Genomic DNA, 20,441 nt, shown 5'->3' on the forward strand with positions numbered 1-20,441 from the left:
CTACTGAGAGACAATTGGACAAGCATTGTAATCCCCAAACCAAATGAAAGGGATTGAGTAACAAGAATTACTTAAATTGGAGCTACCTGAAAGGATAAGATCAGGTATCTCCTCTGACTGAATGATTACTCTGCTTTAGAAGCCCACAGACTCACCCTAGTGCCACTGCTATATCAGTGCAAGATGAGGAAGTTCTCGAATAGCTAGAAATGTTCCTCAAGTTTGGGGAACACAGACATGTGCCTATTCCTTTCACAGAGATTCTAAAGGTGGAAGATATGCTCAACCACAAAATAGGATGAAAGGAACGATAGTTCTTACTCCAGTTTGAACCCATTAGTAGATATGTGGAAGATTTAAGTAATTAGTACCCATGGCTCTGGGTGGGGGAGAATGGAGATTAGTGGAAAATGCAGATTAAAACATGGAGCAAGAGATGATTCTTTGGGGGAGAGGGCAACCCAGACTGATAGAAAAAAGAGACACAAATAACTTCAATGAAAAAGGATGTATAGAGATACAGTAGATTCAAGAAATTGTAAAAGCTGATTATGTATTTGAGAACTTTATGGATTAATTTTCTGAAAAATAAATGTTCACTCAAAAATAGAAGGTCAATTACTGTTAAAATGATCCCGTCAGAATTCTCTCCTCATTCCCCCAAAACAAGGCATTGTTTGCTGTTTTTATCAAAATGTCAAGCAACACATAAATCCCTAACTTACCGAAATAGTTTCTGGAATTAGAAAAAAACATTCGTCATGTTAATTGGCGTTAACGTAACCTTGATTTAAACCCACGCTGACAAAAGATAATCTAACTTGGACTTTAAGACTCCTTATACATCCTTGCTAGCTATGGCAGGAATCTGAGGCCCTGACCACTCTTCCTGGGCCATTTATCAGTGAACAACCTTGAAGGATAAGTTCTGAGACATAGATCAGGCCTTGCATAAGAGGTGAATTCCCCAAGCTCAACTGCTACACAAACTCAAAACATGCATTCACCTGAGACCTTTTACTTTGCTTCTATGGGACTTGGGAGGTCAAGAGGTACTGCTGCAAATGATGCTTGTGCTAGTTGCTATGCTGTGAGCTGTATTTTGTGTCCCAGGAGTCTTTTGTCATCTGCCATTATCCATAAAACAGTAACAGGCTAACTTGCAGCTTCTAAGCTGGATAAAATCCCAGAACCTCACGAAATCTTACAGGATAGTATGAATGAAAAGCAAAAATGAATATAGATAAAATAATCCTAAATAGCAAGTCAAACTCAATAGTATAGAGAGGGTGCCAAAAAAATGTATACACATTTTAAGAAATGTATATACCTTTAAGAAAGGAAAAACCTATTAAAATTGTAATACATACCAATAACAAAAGATGAATACAAGTCATGTGTATACATTTTTTTGGCTCCCCTGGTATATGTTATGATCGAGTAAGGTGTCCCTAGGAGTGCAAGAATGGTTCACCAGAAAACCCATAATGTACCATGTCAACAGATCAAAGAGAAAAAAACTTAAAATCACAAATGAGAAATTTAAAGTAATTCAGGATTAAAGAAAAACATTTTAGCATATTATAAATAAAAAGTTTTTAGAATTCAGGAAGTCTATCAAAAACTTGTCTTTTGAATATTCCCATCCTATGAAGTCAGGGTTTAAGAAAAGCAGCAGAAGAGGGGAAGGGAAATGTGAAGAAAGGGAAGAACTAATGTAGACCAGAAAGATAAACTACAACTCCAAATATGGAGTGGATCTTGAACCTTCCATAAAAGTACTATAAAAATATATAATGAAAATTAAAGGAGATAGTAAATTGCCACAATTTCATACCTGTCACTATAAGCATTATGTCATTGGTAGCTACAAATGATTTTTTTTTAATTTTTGGGTAAAATACACAAAATTTACTATTTAGTATATGTGCTGCCGAAGCGAGCACAAAATTTACTACTTAACCATTATTAAATGTATGGTTCAGTGGTATTACATTCATTGGCACATGCAACCATCACCACCATGCATCTCCAGAACTTACTCATGATCCCATTCGGAATTTCTGTTCCCATTTGAATAATAATTTCCCATTCCTCCCCCAGTGCCTGGTAACCACAGTCCTACTTTCTGTCTTTATGTATTTAACTATTCTAGGTACATCACATAAGTGGAATCATACAATATTTGTTCTTTTGAGTCTAGCTTACTTCACAGTATAATGTCTTTAATGTTCATGTTGTAGCATGTGTCAGAATCTCCTTTATTTTTAAGGCTGAGTAATATTCCATTGTATGTGCATATCACTTTCTATTTACCCATTCATCCATTGATGGAGAGGGTTGCTTTTACATTTTGGCTATTGTGAATGATGCTGCTATTAATATATGTATACAAATACCTGTTTGAGTCGGCTTCAATTCTTTTGGTTATATACCCAGAAGTGAAATCGCTGTATCATGAAATTATGTTTACTATTTTGAGGAATTGCCTTACCATTTCCCACAGTGATTTTACCATATTAAATTCCCACTACCATGTTTTTTTGTTTTTTTTTAAGTCAAGGATAAATATATTTGCATTGGGGCATTAAATAAAGTATTTCTTAATTTGGCTTAAATGTAAAAGTCTATGATTCTATTACAACGACTTTAAGGATAAGCAAGATTTGTGAACTGATTTACAAAATTAACCATCATTTGTTTCTGGGTGAAAATATCTTCATAGATTTCTTATGTTGGTTTAGAAAGATTTTTTATACTGGGCATGCCAATACTGGGAATATCTAGACTGTATTTAAATCAGTGCAGTAAGCCACATTTAATGGAACCAGTCTGCCGCCTTGTGGAATTTTAATGAAACTTCCAATTTTACAAATTGAGAGGATGTCTGTAATTTAGAAATGATGCTATTACAGTTGTGTTCAACCACAAGTTTTTTTCACTGTCAATTAAAAGAAACAGTTTTATTTAACATATCTATGCAAGAGCTATGACAATAACCAAAATGCTGCTAATGGACACAAGTATTTGAATAAATGTAAAGGTATTTCTGTTCTTGGCTAGGAGGAATGCACAAAAAACATGAATGGAGTAGTCATGGGAAAAGATTCCAATAGATTTTCATCATATAAAAGATTACATATTCAAGATTTCTCATGAGATAAAAATGAAATTTAAAAATATAATTGGCTACAACATGGATGAATCTTGAAAACATTATGAAATAAAACATAAATGGACAAATATTTTATTTGTTCTTTTTTTATTGTATGGTGTTATCATTTTAAAAAAGCTCTTCTATCTTAGCTGAAAACATTCGGCAAGTGAGAAGAGGTTATGAGGTAAGAATAATAGCATTTATTAAGGTATTATTATAGGCTTCTACATAATTCAATCCTCATAACTTTACAATACAGACCTTATCAGTTTTATGCTGCAGATGAGGAAAATAAAGCTCAGCAAAATTAATTGATTTGACGAAAGTCCCAGAAGAGGCTTAAACTCCTGTCTATTGGTCTCTAAAGCTGAAAAATGTGGGAATTCAGGCTGCGCACCTCTCTTAAAAAGAGATTTCCCAGTCTGATGTCTGATGTCCTTTTTCTCCATTTCCTTTGAAATGCATGATTCCACCATTAGAGATGGGGCACACCCGGGGAGACCTGCGGGGATATCTCCTTGTGGATTTTTTTTTCTTGTGTTCACAGGAAAGTATATGGTGCTGGATAGGAAGGTGTGAAATAACAGGGTGATTTTCTACCAAACAGGTTAGGCTAGCTGGGCTGCATCATAAAATGCCAGACTGAACAAAGGAGAACCTTCCTCATATTCTAGGACTTGGTCAGAACATATTCCAATAGTTTTAGAGAAACATTGCCAAACGACCATGTTCATACCATAGATGTCAGACCAGCATAGTGATGTATGATCTGAACACTATTTACTCAACAAATATTGAGTGCCTACTATGACCAGATGCTGTTCTGTGCCATATTTTGTAAATTAGCAAAATAGAGGAAAATCCCTGCTCTGACAAGAGTTTTATTCTAGTAAGAATAGGCTAGCAATAAGATAAATAAGTAAATTATACAGTGCATTAGAAAGTGATGTTTTATCAAAAAACAAAAAAACAGAATCAGATGTTTCTCCTGAAAAGGCCCAAAGAAGGAAGATATTGCTAAATCTAATGGTCAAGTCCCATCCTTACCTTGATCTAGCAGCAGCATTTGACATCAATGATCATTCCTTCCTTCAAATACATTCTATGACATTCCAGACTTCCACACTACTGGTTTCCTCCGTGTCTCGATGGCTATTCCATGCCTTGGATATTTTTACTTTATTTCTCCTTGACCTCTAAACATTGGAGTGCCTTTAGCTCAGTCTTCGACCTTCTCTCTGTCAGTCTGCACTCCTCTGCTTCGTGATCTCAGCCAGTCTCATGATTTTAAACGCTGTCTACGAGTATAGTCAAACTCCAAAAGTTATAACTCCAGTCCACATCTCTCCTCTGAATTCCAGACCATTCAATTGTTTACCTAACATCTCCACTTGTAATTGCAAATTTGATAGGAATTCCTGTTCTCCCCACCTCCCCTGACCCCCCAACCCCCCAAAAAGACGAACCTCATCTTCCTTGTCTCAAATAAGCAATTTCAGCCTTCCAAGGTTTGGCTCCAGTTGAAAACTGAAAACCTTAATATCTTTCTTTATTTTCTTTAACCCCTGCGCCCCATACTAGTAAATCTGGCCTGTCCTACTATCCACATTTATCCGGAATCTGCCTGCTTTTCACTTCCTGTTTCCCGCCTGGTGGAAATCACCATCATCTCTTGCTGGATCATCACTTGTGCCTTATCTCCTTGCTTCCGCAAAGTCCCTCTCCCCCAACCTCTTCTCAACACAGCAGCTAGAACACTTGTGTTTAATTAAAAAGTAAATAAGACCATGCGATTTTTCTGTTCCATACTTTCCAACGATTCTCCATCTCAGAGTAAAAGCCGAAGTCCTTGAAGTGGTTTACAAGGTGCTATATGACCCTCCTATCCGCCACCTCGTTTTATTCTCCACCTCCTATTACTCTCCTTTCCGATTACCCCACTCCAGTCATTCGAGTGCTCTTTATTGTTTGTTAAGCCACATCAGGAGCACTACTGTCCTATGTCCTTTGCGTTTTTTGTTCCTTTTACTTGGAGCACCCTGAAATTGCTATGTGGCCCATGCTTCCCCTCCTTCTGATCTTAAAGTGTCATCTCAGTAAGGCTTTCCCTGGCTAACCAATTAAAAATTCCAACACACAATACTACCCTTTACCCCTTTCCTACTGACTTTTCCCCATGGCACTTAACCTAATGTGCTGTGTATCGCACTTACATACATGGTTCATTCTTCTCCTCCACGTAAGCTCTATAAGGTGCAGGGATTTTTGCCTCTTTTATTCATTGCTGCATTCCCAGTGCCTGGCTCATATTAGGTGTTCAGTAGTCAATGATCTCCAGCCAAAGACCAGCAGGAACACACCTGTAGTTGAACAAATTGTGTTTTGGGCTTATCGCAACCAGAGAGAATGGACGCCAGGGGGCACCATGGAGCAGCGCAGTAAGGGGACGTTAGCACGGACTTGGAGCGTTTTGGCTTAACGATAGGTGTCTTGAGGAAGGTTTCAAGGAAATGGAGTTTTGCTCTGGATTGGGTCCTGCCAGGAATCAGGACTAATTCTCTTATTGGGTATCTTAATGAATTTTTTCTAGATGGAGGGAAGAAAAGTGCAAGGTTAAAACTGTAATTGGTAAAGAAGTCACTGTTTTAGGGGTATTTGTTATGCTTCAAGAGGTAACCAGAACACAATGAATTGAGGATGGCTTGTGTCTCTCTAATTGACAGACTTGAATCCACGGATCAACACTTTGCAACTTAACTGCGGTGTAAGTTGAAAACAGCACTTGCTAAGGCCCTTTCCATTGAAGTTATTCTTCAATCTGCTGCAGAACCTAAAAGCTACTGGTCTAAGATAACGTAGAAGCTGATTAGGTGGCTGGTGAGGACAGTGGTAATTCATACCTATTGGTGATAAGACTAAGCAGCTTTCCCTAATTTATTACCGTGTCTCCCCGAAAATAAGACCTAGTCGGATCATCAGCTCTAATGCGTCTTTTGGAGCAAAAATTAATATAAGACCCGGTATTCCATTCCATTCCATTCCATTCCATTCCATTCCATTCCATTCCATTCCATTCTATTCTGTTCTACCCGGTCTTGTAATATAATGTAATATAATGATGTAATATAATATAATATAATATAATATAATATAATATAATATAATATAATACCGGGTCTTGAATAGAGTAGAATAGAATAGAATAGAATAGAATAGAATAGAATAGAATAGAATACCGGGTCTCATATTAATTTTTGCTTCAAAAGACGCATTAGAACTGATGGTCTGGCTAGGTCTTATTTTCGGGGAAACACGGTATATTTAGTACATTAACAGAATAGAGGGGTGTAGAATATTCTATTGAGAATTAATTTATGACTATCCTGAGAGTATTAAAAAAATCTCCAGGGCCTTTAATTTAGTTCATAAAATATACATACCATCAGCTGACAAGACTATTTAAACCTGGAGTTGTTATTGTACAGTTTTTGTACAGGAATATTAGTATGCTTCTTTTTTAAATTTTATTTATTTTAAGTATGTTTTTCCAGGACCCATCACCTCCAAGTCAAGTAGTTGTTTCAATCTAGTTGTGGAGGGCACAGCTCCCAGTGCCATGTGGGGATGGAACCAACAACCTTGTTGTTAAGAGCACCGTCCTCTAACCAACTGAGCCAACTGTCCGCCCCCTAGTGTGCTTCTTTTAACCTGAGAAGTATATCATTGAAACATATGTATATTAATCATTCACTTATAGATAATTTAACTTAGAAAGACTGAATTTCTTTGTTAGCTTATAAAATTTCTTTTATCCTAAGTTTGGCAACCATAGAGCCTTCACAGTAGTTGTGGGTCAATTAAATTTTAGAGAATGTGAAATAAACCAAATAAACCTAATTATTCCTATTAGGCTTCCTTTTTTATGTACTGAGGTAAAATGCATATAACATAGAATTAACCATTTTAAAGTGTACAATTTAGTGTCATTTAGTACATCTACAATGTGTTGCAACCATCACTTCTATATTTAGTTCCAAAACATTTCCCCATTAAACAGTCAATCCCCATGCCCTGCTCTCCATCCCCTAACAACAACTTTCTGTCTCTGGATTTACCTATTCTGGATATTTCATATAAATGAAATCATGCAATATATGTGATCTTTTGTGTCTGGCTTCTTTCACTTAGCATAATGTTTTTGAGGTTCATCTGTCTTCCAGTTTATTCCTTTTTATAGCTGAATAATATGTCACACTGTTTTGATTACTGTAGCTTTGTAGTAAGTTTTGAAATCAGGAACTGTAAGTTCCAACTTTGCTTTTCTTTTACAAAATTGTTTTGGTTATTCAGTGTACATTTCAATACCAGATGAATTTTCAGATCAGCTTTTCCATTTCTGCACAAAAAGTCATTGGGATTTAATATGGGTTGCACTGAATCTGAAACTTGCTTTGGGTAGTATTGCTGTATTAACAATATAAATTTTTTAATTCATGTCTTTCCACTTATTTAGGTCTTCTTTGATTTCTTTCAACAATATTTTGTAGTTTCAACAATAGTTCAGTGTATACTCGAAAATCTCTTTGGTTAAATTTATTCCTAAGTATTTCATTTTTTTTTTTTTAAGATTTTTTATTGGGAAAGGGGAACAGGACTTTATTGGGGAACAGTGTGTACTTCCAGGATGTTTTTCCAAGTCAAGTTGTTGTCCTTTCAGTCTTAGTTGTGGAGGGTGCGCTCAGCTCCAGGTCCAGTTGCCGTTGCTGGTTGCAGGAGGCACAGCTCACCATCTCTTGCGAGAGTCAAACCAGCAACCTGTGGTTGAGAGGATGTGCTCCAACCAAGTTAGCCATCCTGGAGCTCAGCGGCAGCTCAGCTCAAGGTGCCATGTTCAATTTTTGTTGCAGGGGGCGCTGCCCACCATCCCTTGAGGGATCGAGGAGTTGAACCGGCAACCTTGTGGTTGAGAGCCCACTGGCCCATGTGGGAATCGAACCTGCAGCCTTCGGAGTTAGGAACATGGAGCTAGCTCTAACTGCCTGAGCCACCAGGCCGGCCATATTTTATTATTTTTGATGTTATCATAAATGGGATTATTTTCCTAATTTCATGTTCAAATTGTTCATTAGTAGTGTATAGAAATACAACTGATCTAGTATCACATAATTTTGCTGAATTAATTTATTAGCACCAAATCTTTTTTTGTTTTTTTGTGGATTCCTTGAGATTTTCTATGTATAAGATCATGTCTTCTGCAAATAATTTTACCTCTTCCTTTCCAATTTAGATACCTTGTTTTTCTTTTTCTTGCCTAATTGCTATGGCTAGAACTTCCAGTATAATTCTAAATAGAAGTGGCAAAAACACATATCCTTGTCTTGTTCCTAATCTTAGGGGAAAGCTTTCAGTCTTTCACCATTGAGTATGTTAGCTGTGGGTTTTTCCATACACGTTCTTTATTATGTTGAGAAAGTTCCCTTTTATTCCTACTTTGATGAGTTTTGGTTTTCTTTAATCATGAAAGGGTCTGAATTTTGTCACATGCTTTTTATTTTCACCAAGTGAAATAGCCATGTGTTTTTTTTCCTTGATTCTATCAATATGACACATTATATTGATTGATTTTTGTATTTGATCCGCTCTTACATCCACTCTTGGCAGAAATTGCACTTAGTCATGATGTACATATAATCCTCTTAATATGATGCTGGACTTGGTTTGCTAGCATTGTGTTAAGGATTTTTGCATCTATATTTATAAATATTGATCCATAGTCTCATCTTGTGATAGCCTTTCTTTTTTAAGTAGAAGGAGCACATCTGTTTGTTACTTCGTGGCCATTCCAGGAAAGCCAAAAATAGTTTATGAAAAAAATGTATTATTCTGACTTTGAAGCTTGTATTTGGGAAGACAAAATCAAGAAGTATAATCAGGGGCTGGCCCGGTGTCTCAGGTGGTTGGAGCTCCATGCTCCTAACTCCAAAGGCTGTCGGTTCGATTCCAACATGGGCCAGTGGGCTCTCAACCACAAGGGTGCCAGTTTGATTCCTCGACTCCCACCAAGGGATGGTGGGCTACACCTCCGCAACTAACAATGGCAACTGGACCTGGAGCTGAGCTGCGCCCTCCACAACTAAGACTGAAAGGACAACAACCTGACTTGGAAAAAGTCCTGGAAGTACACACTGTTCCCCAATAAAGTCCTGTTCCCTTTCCCCGAAAAATTCTTTTAAAAAAAAGTACAATCAGAGGATACAAGATATGAAAATAAGTCATAATTATTTAAGGGCATAAACAGTTACAGTCACTATTTTGAAAACACAGCAATGTAACAATATCAATAAATACAGATCTAACAGCCTGGTGTGGAAAGCTGTGGTACACTCATACACAGAAGACTAGGGATCCACAGACGGAGTAGCCAAATCAGACTGAGGATCAAGGAGGACGAAAGAGTCGGTGCTTTGGCTGAGTACCTGAGAGCAAAATGTAGCTGGGGAGAGAATGCACATATAAAATTATAAATAACATAGACTAGGAGTGTAAGTGCTAAATAAATTCAAGTCAGTAAATGACACAGGAAGGAACTTCTTACATGCATTGGACTGGTTGGAAAAGAAAAGAAGGTGGAATTTAAGGTGGGTTTTAAAGTTCAGGTAGAATCGAAATAGAGAAGAAGGGAGTGGGAAGAGTTGGAATCTCAAGTAAAGATTAATTTGGGAGATGGTATGTAGCAATTCTGGTGGCTGTGAGGTAAATGCAAGGGAATAGTGTTGAAGATACATTTAGATCTTGAAAGACAGATAGGTTAAACTTGGACTAAGTTAAGTTTAAAAACTAGACTATGTAGATAGAGTGGGTAAACAAAAGGATGTATGATGGGGAAAGAGAGGAATGTAGAGACAAAAATTGATATTGGAGTTGAGAGGAAGAGAAGGGAGAGTTACCTCACTTCTTGAGGTATCTCTGAACCTCAAGTTCTGAACCTCAAGCTCTGACATTAGACATGGGAAAGATGAACTATACTTATAATCCAACAAATAAATAAACATTTTGATGCCTCTTGGTGCAAAATTCTTGAACAGTGCTTTTCAAAAGATGGTTTAGGAAATCCTGTGATTTCTTATGTATCTTTCTTGAAATTTCTTGTATTACTATTTAGGATGTGACAGTATCTATCTGTTTCCTTTGTGAACTATCATAGTTAAGACAAATACTACGTCAAAATGCGCTGGATTAATTATGAGATTTCTGAAATTAATTTTTAATTACACAAGTGATACATGAATACATTCTTGTAAAAAAAAATAGGAACACTATAAACACAGCTTAAGGGCTCAATTCTGATCCCCTCTGACACCACTATTAATGTAGTGTGTATTCTTCTAGACCTTTTGCCATGCATTTACATACTTATGAATTCATATAAAATATACACTTTTCCATACAAAATATGTACTTTTCCTTCTGCAGCTTAAAAAGAAATCCACCATTAGATTGATTCACCTTTAAATTCCTGAATGTATACTGTAATGTGGAGTATCACAATAATTCAGCCATTTACCTGCTGAGAATGTCCCACATCTTCAATGTTACTGAGCTGGATAGAACATCTAGTATAGAGTTCCTTGTGCAAATATGTTGGTGCTTCCCCAGCATTAACAACAATTAGTGACATTGCAGGGTCACGGGGAAGGTGTATGTTAAAACATATTATGCCAAATAGTCTTCCAAAACGCCTGTGCCGATTCACACACCCATGCAGAGATTTTGAACCACTCCTTTTTTGGTACAGATAGTTTTCCCCAGGAGGGTTCTAGGCCGGGCAAACCGCGCTGTCGCACGCCTGGTTCAGAACCAGGCAGCACGTGCCCACTTCTCCTGCGCTAATTTCGGCCCCGCTTATTCCGCTCGGGGGCCCGGCCTCTTGGCCACGCCCCTTCCGGGGACGGGGAGTGGGTGGGCCGTGACGTCACGTCCGTCTGGACGCCATCTTGCTGGTTTGCGGCAGGTCTCGGATGTAGTGGCAGCAGTGGCGAGGGCGTGGGGAAGGGTGGGGTGAGGGGGCGAGGCCGCTGCGAGTGCGGCGAAACTTTCCTCCCCTCAGCCCCACCGCGTGGGACGGCGTGTGCGCGGTGTCGGAGGGATGTCCGCCTTCTCAGAGGCGGCGCTGGAGAAGAAGCTGTCGGAGTTGAGCAACTCGCAGCAGAGCGTGCAGACCTTGTCTCTGTGGCTCATCCACCACCGCAAGCACTCGCGGCCCATCGTCACCGTGTGGGAGCGGGAGCTGCGTAAAGGTGAGTCGCCCGCGCCCAGCCACGCGGCCTGTTCACTGGCGCTACCGGGACCCCCCGCCCCGCTTTTCGGGAGCCCCATTCCCGCATCTCCCCGCTGCCTGGCACCACCCTCCCCGGCGTCACCGGCTCCCCGGCTTCGGTGGCCCCGGGGACGGGAGCAGCGTGCACTGCGCTTCCTGCAAAGTCGGCGCTTACGTAGTAGGTATTGCTGAATAAAGGAGCGAAGGATTGAAAAAAGCACTTCTATTGATTTAGCGCAGAAACAGTAACCAGGGGCTCCGGTCTCCGCACCTAATTAGGGCCGGAAATTCAAACAGTCAGGTATTGTTTTCATTCTGCATATCAATAATGGAGACTGGGGAGGAGAAAGAGGGAAGTGGAAAGGAAAAGATTGCTGTGGGATTGGGAATGACTGCCATCATTTCTGTAACACATTAAGTCAGTCTTGTAAAATTAATAGAGGAATCAGCGTTTTAGAACTGGGGAGTCTAAAAGAAGATGTGTGATGCAATGGAAAGACCCCTGAATGTATGGATTTTAGATGACCTGGATTGGGAAATTTCTTAAATTTCTAGATTTCAGTTGCCTCACCTGAATATGGGGGAGTTGGAGTAAGTAAGCTAAGGTCCTTTCGTGCTCTACGATTATAAGCATCCAGGGCAGCGTCTTTCTTTTGGAAAACCTTCGATAGAGCTTCTGTAAATGAAGTTAACTTTTTTGAGCAGTAGTCTGTTGTCACTAAAATAATCCAGAATCATTTCACTTATGCAGAATCGCTTTATCTGTAAAAACTGATTGTATGTTAGTGCGACTGAAAATTAAAAAATTTCATTTGCTTAGTCTGTGTTTGAATCTTAAATCTTAAGTCATTGGATAGAGAGAGTGGGCACTCCTAATTGTTGTTTCAGACAATCTGATGTAGCGATGTGATGGTTATTTATTGATTAAGGGTTTTAACAAACCGTTATTCGTCAAAATACATGCCTGTTTACTGACCCATATGTATTAATATGAGAGCCAAATGTGGCATTGGCTCTATAGAATGGAGAGAAACTGTCCTTGTGTGTTTGCTTGTGGTTAGTTGGGTATATGAAATTGATTCAGAACTTCATTTTTCAGTTCATATATAAGTGTATGTATATTGGCTGTCAGGGAGGAATTCATCCTCTGTGAGTGGCCAAAAAAGGTTTGAGAAACCTAGAATTAAAGGCCTGAAAAATAGCTGAGAACTTTGAGAAGGCTGCAATTGTCTTTGCTTCTATACCTCACTGATTTCAAAATCAGCAACAGGTTTCCCTGTTTTTTGGAAGGACTATTTAGAAACACATATAATCAATAAAGGATTAATTCCAGACTCTTTAAGAGCTACCACAAATCAATAGAAAAATGGTGTCAATAGAAAAATGGCAATACTGGTAAAGGCATTTCACATGAGAGGAAGCCTGAAAGGTCAATAGATGATACTTAAGCTTACTCATCAGGAAAGAATAAACCAATGAGGTACCATTTTGTATTCTTTAGTTTGCAAAATTATAAAGTATGACAATACCAGGAATTAGTGAGAATGAGGAGAAACAGGAACTTTCTTCACTGCTGGTTGGAGTGTAAAAAGATCAACTGAGCAACCTCTAATGAAGTTGAAGGTGTCATATCCTTTGACCTAGCACTTCTCGTTCTAGGAATATATCCTAGAAACTAGTGCCTACGCTGAAGGAATTATGTTTATTGCAGTCTGTTAATAACAAAAGTATAAACAGTTTAAACATCTCATTAGAGTATAGACAAATATATTGTGATATTCATACAATATAGTACTGTCCAGCAGTTTTCATGAATGAACTAGAACTACATGAAACATGACTGAATTAAAAAAGAAGCAAAATGTTGAGCTAACAATGCAAGGTGCACACCAGTATGCCACTTAGTACAGTTTGAAAACATGGAAAACAATAGTCTATATTGTTTACAGGTACCTGTACAGTTAAAATAAACATTGTAATGATTAACACCATATTTCTAAGATAGTGGTTACCATAAGGGAGGAGGAAATGTGTTATATTTCTCATTTAAAAAAAAACACTTGATACAAATGGGGGAAATCATAAGATGTGTTATTAAGTGGTTTGGGGGATGTTTCCATATGTTAAAAAGCTTTATAAATAGAAAAAAATTAAAGCCATACAAATAGATGCTTTAGTCAGAGAGTGGTGGGTGATGATAGTGTTGATAGTAAGGGTTGTAATGGTGGTGATGGTAGTAAGGGTCATAATGGTGATGGTAGTAAGGGTCGTAATGGTGGTGGTAGTAAGGGTGGTAATGGTGTTGGTAGTAAGGTCGTAATGGTGGTGATGGTAGTAAGAGTGGTAACGGTGGTGGTAGTAAGGGTCGTAATGGTGGTGGTGGTAGTAAGGGTGGTAATGGTGGTGGCGGTAGTAAGGGTGGTAATGGTGGTGGCGGTAGTAAGGGTGGTAACGGTGGTGGTGGTAGTAAGGGTGGTAATGGTGGTGGTGGTAGTAAGGGTCGTAATGGTGGTGATGGTAGTAAGGGTCGTGTGGTGGTGGTGGTAGTAAGGGTTGTAATGGTGGTGATGGTAGTAAGGGTCGTGTGGTGGTGGTGGTAGTAAGGGTTGTAATGGTGATGATAGTAAGGGTCGTCATGGTGGTGGTGGTGGTAATGGTGGTGGTGGTGATTATCATGATGCTGCCGCTGCAGTTCTTGGTTCCGTCGGGGGTTAATCTGCCAAGGGTTTCCTTTTCTTGACACAGGACTATGCCTTTGTAGAACATAGCCTTTATAATCTTCCCACTCTCTGCAGTTCTGCTCATCATTTTAGGATCCTCCATCTCTATAGCAGAGTGATAATGACAATAATTTACTGAGTACCAAGCATGGTTTTAGCCATCTGGCTATGATGTCTAGAATCTTCATATTATCTCTGCACAATAAGTGTTTATGAAGTGAACTGATCAAGTTTGAAATAAAGAACTCAAGAAATAAACTAAGGAAAATTGGTTGAACATTTTGTACTAAGGCATTCTTTAGTTTCTTGAAGTGTTCAAAGAAGACAAAAATGTGATATTAGTAGGAAAAATTACTGTTTAAGATATAAGAATGAGTATGTAAAATGATATGTGAGACATATTACGTGTCTGATTGCCATGTCAAACATGATAATCATTCAGTTATGAAGATTTCCCCTCTCCACCTGCTTTATCTTTGCCTCCCTTAAACAAAGAGAATTTCTGTTTGGAGGGAATTTTTATTTGGCCTTTATGAAGACCAAGTAGTGGTCTTTGTTGTTCTGTACCGGCTTTATTGAGATATAATTAACATACTATATTCATCCATTTAAAGTATGCAGTTCAGTGGTTTTTAGTGTATCATATAGTTGTTAAACCATCACCACAATCAGTATTAGAACACTTTTGTCACCCAGAAAGAAACTCAATGCCTTTTAGCCATCATCCTACCTTCCCTAGCCCTCGGCAACCATTAATTTACTTTGTTTCTGTAGATTTGCCTGTGTTTAGCATTTCATTAAATGGAATCATATGCTGTGTGGTATTTCGTGATTGGCTTTCTTTGGTTGGCATAAATGTTTTCCAGGCTTATCCATGTTGTAGCATGTATTAATACATCATTCCTTTTTATGGCCAAATAATAATACATTATATAAATTTTTCCTTTCATGAGTTGCTAGACATTGGATTGTTTCCACTTTTGGCTATTATGAGTAATACTGGTATGAATATTTGCATACAAGTTTTTATGTGAACGTGTTTGCATTTTTCTTGGATAGATACCTAAGAATAGAATTTCTAGATCAGATAGGAACTCTGTGTATATATAATCTTTCGAGGAACTGCCAGCTGTTTGCCACAGTGACTACTTCATTAGACCTACCTAACAGCAGTACATGAGGGTCTAATTTCTCCACATCTCCACCAACACCTGTTATTATCTGTCGTTTGAATTATGGCCACCCTATTGGGTATAAAGTGGTATCTCATTGTGGTTTTGATTTGCATTTCCCTGATAACTGATGGTGAGCATTTTTTATGTGCTTATTTGACATTTGTATGCCATTTTTGGAAAAATGTCTTTTTTCCAAAGGAAAATGTCAGATCCTTTCCCATTTTTAAATTGGGCTATTTGTCTTTTTTATATTGAGTTGTAAGAGTTCTTTATGTATTCTAGATACAAGTCCCTTATTAGATTCATGACTTGCAAATACTTTCTTTCATTCAGTGCATTGTCTTTTCACTTTCTTAGTAGTATCTTTTGAAGGTGATTGTTTTAAACTCTAAATGACTCACTACTGGGCTAAATTTTACAACTATTACTATACACCAATAATTAAATTATATAGCATACATTGCTGTGGAAATATTGATCATGAACATATCAGAATTTACAAAACAAAGCTGACATTTGGGCCCTTTTCTACACACAGGCAGCAAAAGATCTCTGCAAGAGTTGAAGAAAATAGAAAGTTCTTTGCAGTTGATTAGTTACTGTCTTCACTAGTCTAGTTGATTGAATCCTTTACCAGCCTCTTGCATGTTATTCATATTGCCTCAGCCCTTTAGAATGTATTAATTCACTCTGTATTTATTATACAATATTTTGTATGTGGCATTGGATATTGCAGTGGTAAAGAAAACGAAGGTGTTATATGTCACATATATTTCAATAAAAAATAAAAAGTTCATACCTTCATAGAATTTATAGCCTTATGGGGAAGGCAAAAAAATAAACAAGTAATTTTGCATTAAGTCCATTAAAGGAGGAAAACCTTAAATAGTTAAGATGGTGAGGGAAATCATCTCTGTCAGGGGACTTTTAGTAAACTTCTCTGAACCAGCTATTTCAGTCACTGGGAATATGTGAAGATGCTAAGGTGAAAATAGCTTGGGATGCAAATAGCCAAGCCCTTGAATTCTTGTTACTGTTTTCCCTCAAATTGGCAACAATTAAATGGTAGATTATTTAAAGTTTACATTTCCCTTGTATTCGTAATCATTTGTTAGAATCAATACTTTGTTATCGATAAAACTTGTATATTAGACATCTCTTGGAACTAATTATCACTTTATGTTATATTATGGATGGGGGGCTTGTGTGTTGGTTATGTAGTAGACTGGGTTCCTTTAGGTGGTGGTTTTTCTTTTTCAGTTTTTAGCCTCCATAACCCCAGTGTATTGCCTTTGATGAAAGTTCTTAAATATGTTAAATTAACATTTATATTAATGAATATGGCTTTAGGTTTTTAGCACTAAAACAAGTACTGTGAATTCTTAGTTGCTTTAATTTATTTGGTTTTAGAAAAATAGAAAAGGCAAAGAAATTTTTCATTTGCTTTAAAAACAGCAATATAAATTCTAAAAATGAAGGGATTCTATTTTGAATTGACAATTCAATTAATGACTTTTATATTGTCTGATACCGTTATTTGTTTCTCTTTTAGAGTTAGACATGAACAAATAAGTTAAACTGTTTATATTTTGAAAGTTCTTATACTTTAAAGTATTCGGTGTTCTCAAACTGCATGACTTTTATGAACCCCCATGTAGTCATCACCCAGCTTGAACATTTGTACTCTCTGTTAACAACTAAAAAAAGTTAATTTCTTAAAATATCATTAAATACCCATCCAGTATTTGTTTTCGTGATTGTCTCACATTATGTTCTTTCTTAGCCATTTGTTTGAATCAGGATCCAAGTAAAGTTCATTCTTTGCCTTTGATTATTCTATTCCTTAAGTCCTATTACCTCTATGAATTCCCTGTCTTTTATTTTAAATTTATTTGTTGAGAAAATCAAATTGGTGATTTTAGAAATTCTCATGGTCTAGACCAGGGTTTGTTAGACTATGATTCAAAGATCCCTTTACTCTCAAAAATTATGAAGGACCCTAAATACTTCATTTTTATGGGTTATAGCTATTGGTAGTTATACTAGAAATTAAAACATTTAAAATAATTATTTTAAAACTACAATACTGAGTTGATTTTATGTTAGCATAATATTTTTAGTGAAAAATAACTACTTGCTAAAAATTATTGGAGAAAGAAGTGATTATGTTACATTTTGCAAATTTTCATATCTGTCTTAATTGAAAACAGCTGGATCTTCTTTTGCATTCAGTCTTGCATATTGTATATCACGTGACCTGTGGAATATACCACTGTGTACGTGTGAGAGAATGAGAGTGAAAAGGACAAATAATGTCTTAGTATTGTGAAAATAGTTCTGACTTTACAGCTCCCTTTAAAGGGTCTTGAGGACCCCCGGGGATTCACAGGCCCTATGCTGAGAACTAGATCACATCCTATAAATTAATACTGGTTAGATCAAGAGGCTAGAACACATTGCTTTCCCTTAATTAAGCAGATATGTTCCCTCTCAAATAGTTCCTACTCAATGTGAACTTAAAATTGAATTCATGAAATTTCCCTTTTGCCTATAATGTAATTTTTTTTAAGTTCTTTGCTGTGACATAGAGCTTTTTAAAAAATTGATGATGATTTTGAGATTTTTGGGTCCAAGATGGCACATTAGAATTGAAGAACAGCTCAAAAAAAGGAAACTGATGATTTGATTTTGTTTACACTGGAAAAATGAAAAAAGCAAATTACCCTTAAATTTTTCTGATAAAAATAAAGGTGTGCTCCTACATTAAAGAAACAATATGATAATTCATAATTTTACAGGTGTATTTTTAGATAAAATGAGTTTTTCATTTGAAGTCTATAAGGAAAAGTTTCTTTTCTTGGTTTCCTTTATTCAACAAATACCTGTTGAGCTCTTCCTCTGTTGCTAGATCAAGGATGATTCAGCAGATGAGAGGCCCATAGCTGTCTTCGTGGAACTTACATTATCATTATCAGAGAGGGAAACTGACTCTACTAAACATGTAACTGCACAATAATACAAAGGACAAATATAACTAGAAAACTCACCAACTTAGGCAATCGGGAGGTTTCTCTGATTTGGGATGTGAGGTATGAGCAGAATTTACTAGGAATTGTATAAAATATATAGACATAGTTTTTACTGTGCTTTAATCATTATAGTATGGTCTAAGGTAAAACAAGTGGTATTTGACATTTTAAACATTTCAGTTCATAACTCCTTGTTGGAATTAGGCAGGATATACATTTTAGACAAACTTTTAATGTTTTATGTCTGCAAAGAACTTTAGGTGATTTAAGATTGCATTAAGAGGATTATAATGATGAATTATTTATTTAATCACCTTGCTGTCATCTAGTTTTTTGGACTTTTTTGTTCTCTAGCATAACTTTTGGCTGCTGTCAGATACCTGTTAATCTTGTTCTTTTTAATAGTGTTTCCTTAGTCCCTTCTATCTATAATAACTGAGAAACAAAAAAAGTTTATCGTGTTTATGTTGTTTGGGCTTTCCAGGTACATTTAAAAAAATACACACACATATGTAGGTTATAATACATACATGTTACAAAATGCAAAAAGGTTATATAGAGTAAGGCTTTGTCCTGCTCCTCTTCCCTGCCCACCCATTTTCCATATCCAGAATTAATGTTAACAGTTTATGTAATCTTCCAGATTTTCTGTGCATATACAGTCACATACTTGTTATAATTTCTTTCTCTTCTTGTTTATACAAATGGTAGCTTATTATATAGACTTCTCTGTGCTTTGCTTTTTTTCCTTTTAATGTATCTCTTAGATTGCTATATGTTTGTACATATGGTGTTGCCTCATTTAAAAAAAATAACTGCATTATATTGTGTTCTATGGATGCTTCAAATTTTATGTATCCATTTATTGATGAACATTTAGGATGTGTTGTTTTTTTTCTCTTAGATTTTAAAATATATTACCAAATATTCTAGTTATTTTCTTAATGGTTTCATCTGGTGATTTAAGAGACTCTGATAGAAGTGGTAGGCATTAACGTATTACACCATTTTTTTAAAGTTCATTTTTACCCCCACCCATTTGCAATGCTCCCTTTATCATAAGTTAAGTTTGTATGTATTTGGTATGTTTCTAGAGTGTTTTTCTGTTCCATTGGTCTGTCTACTCATGTACCACTATCACAATCTTTATGTTTTCCTATCTTGTAGGACACCCTCCCCCATTCCTACCTTGCCCCCTGCAAATTGCTCTTTTTTACTTGTGTATTTCTATTTTGTTTTTGTTTTTCCATATAAATTCTGAAATCAACTTGTCATTTACAGGGAAATTTTTTGATATTTTTGGAATTAATCACTTCAGTTTACACATTAGCTTAAAGAGAATTCACCTCTTTATGGTGGTGATCTTAGGCTGAGAACTGTGCAATCTTATTCTAAATGTATTTAGTTGTTTAAATCAGTGGTTCTCAAACTTGTTCAGGTGTCAATTCACGATGCTTTGTAAAGCTCTGTAAAGACCATGAGATGCATATTTTAGTTTAAAATAACTGTCTAAATTTATGCTAAATGTATCTTATTTAATTCTAGTACAGGTTAAGAGAAGGAGGTGTTAAAGGCTTATGTCACATTATGCAAAAAGACAAAACTGAAAAAAATTTATATTGTCATTATTATTATCATCATCATCATCATTATTATTATTATTGTAATTTGGTAAAGTGGTTTGCATTGGGATTTTTGTTATGGCATACTTTGGTCCTGTTCAAAAAACATAATTTTGTTTCAAGAGCATGGTTTAAGAACCTCTAATAAACTTTGTCTCTTTAGTGTTTACATAAATCATGTGTACTGTATTCTATTTTACTGATTATTCTTAAAAACATGAAATTTGTTTGGCTTGTCAAGGACCATATTTTTGCTGAACTATCAAAAAACTTACTTTTCTTAGTAGAGTATCATGAATTATTTTCTTGAACAGTACTTGTGATGGCTAATTTTATGTGTCAACTTGACTGGACCATGAGCTGGCTAGGTATTTGGTCAAACAGTATTCTCGGTATGTCTGTGAAGGTGTTTCTAGCTGAC

The 20,441-nt window shown here is 36.6% G+C and overlaps 1 protein-coding gene across 2 annotated transcripts in view; it reads left to right on the top strand.

Annotated features, from left to right (window-relative positions):
• The first annotated feature begins 11,125 nt into the window (after window positions 1-11,125).
• Window positions 11,126-20,441, top strand: part of RPRD1A (regulation of nuclear pre-mRNA domain containing 1A) — a 58,751-nt gene continuing 49,435 nt past the window's right edge. For both annotated transcript variants that reach the window (XM_081078043.1, XM_081078044.1), the window contains exon 1: window positions 11,126-11,454. In XM_081078043.1, coding sequence (XP_080934169.1) covers window positions 11,304-11,454 — 151 coding nt within the window. In that variant the 5' untranslated portion in view covers window positions 11,126-11,303. The remainder of the gene's footprint in view (window positions 11,455-20,441) is intronic.

Source organism: Rhinolophus hipposideros, assembly GCF_964194185.1.
Source record: "Rhinolophus hipposideros genome assembly, chromosome: 17".
In the NCBI taxonomy this organism is placed as follows: Eukaryota; Metazoa; Chordata; class Mammalia; order Chiroptera; family Rhinolophidae; genus Rhinolophus; species Rhinolophus hipposideros.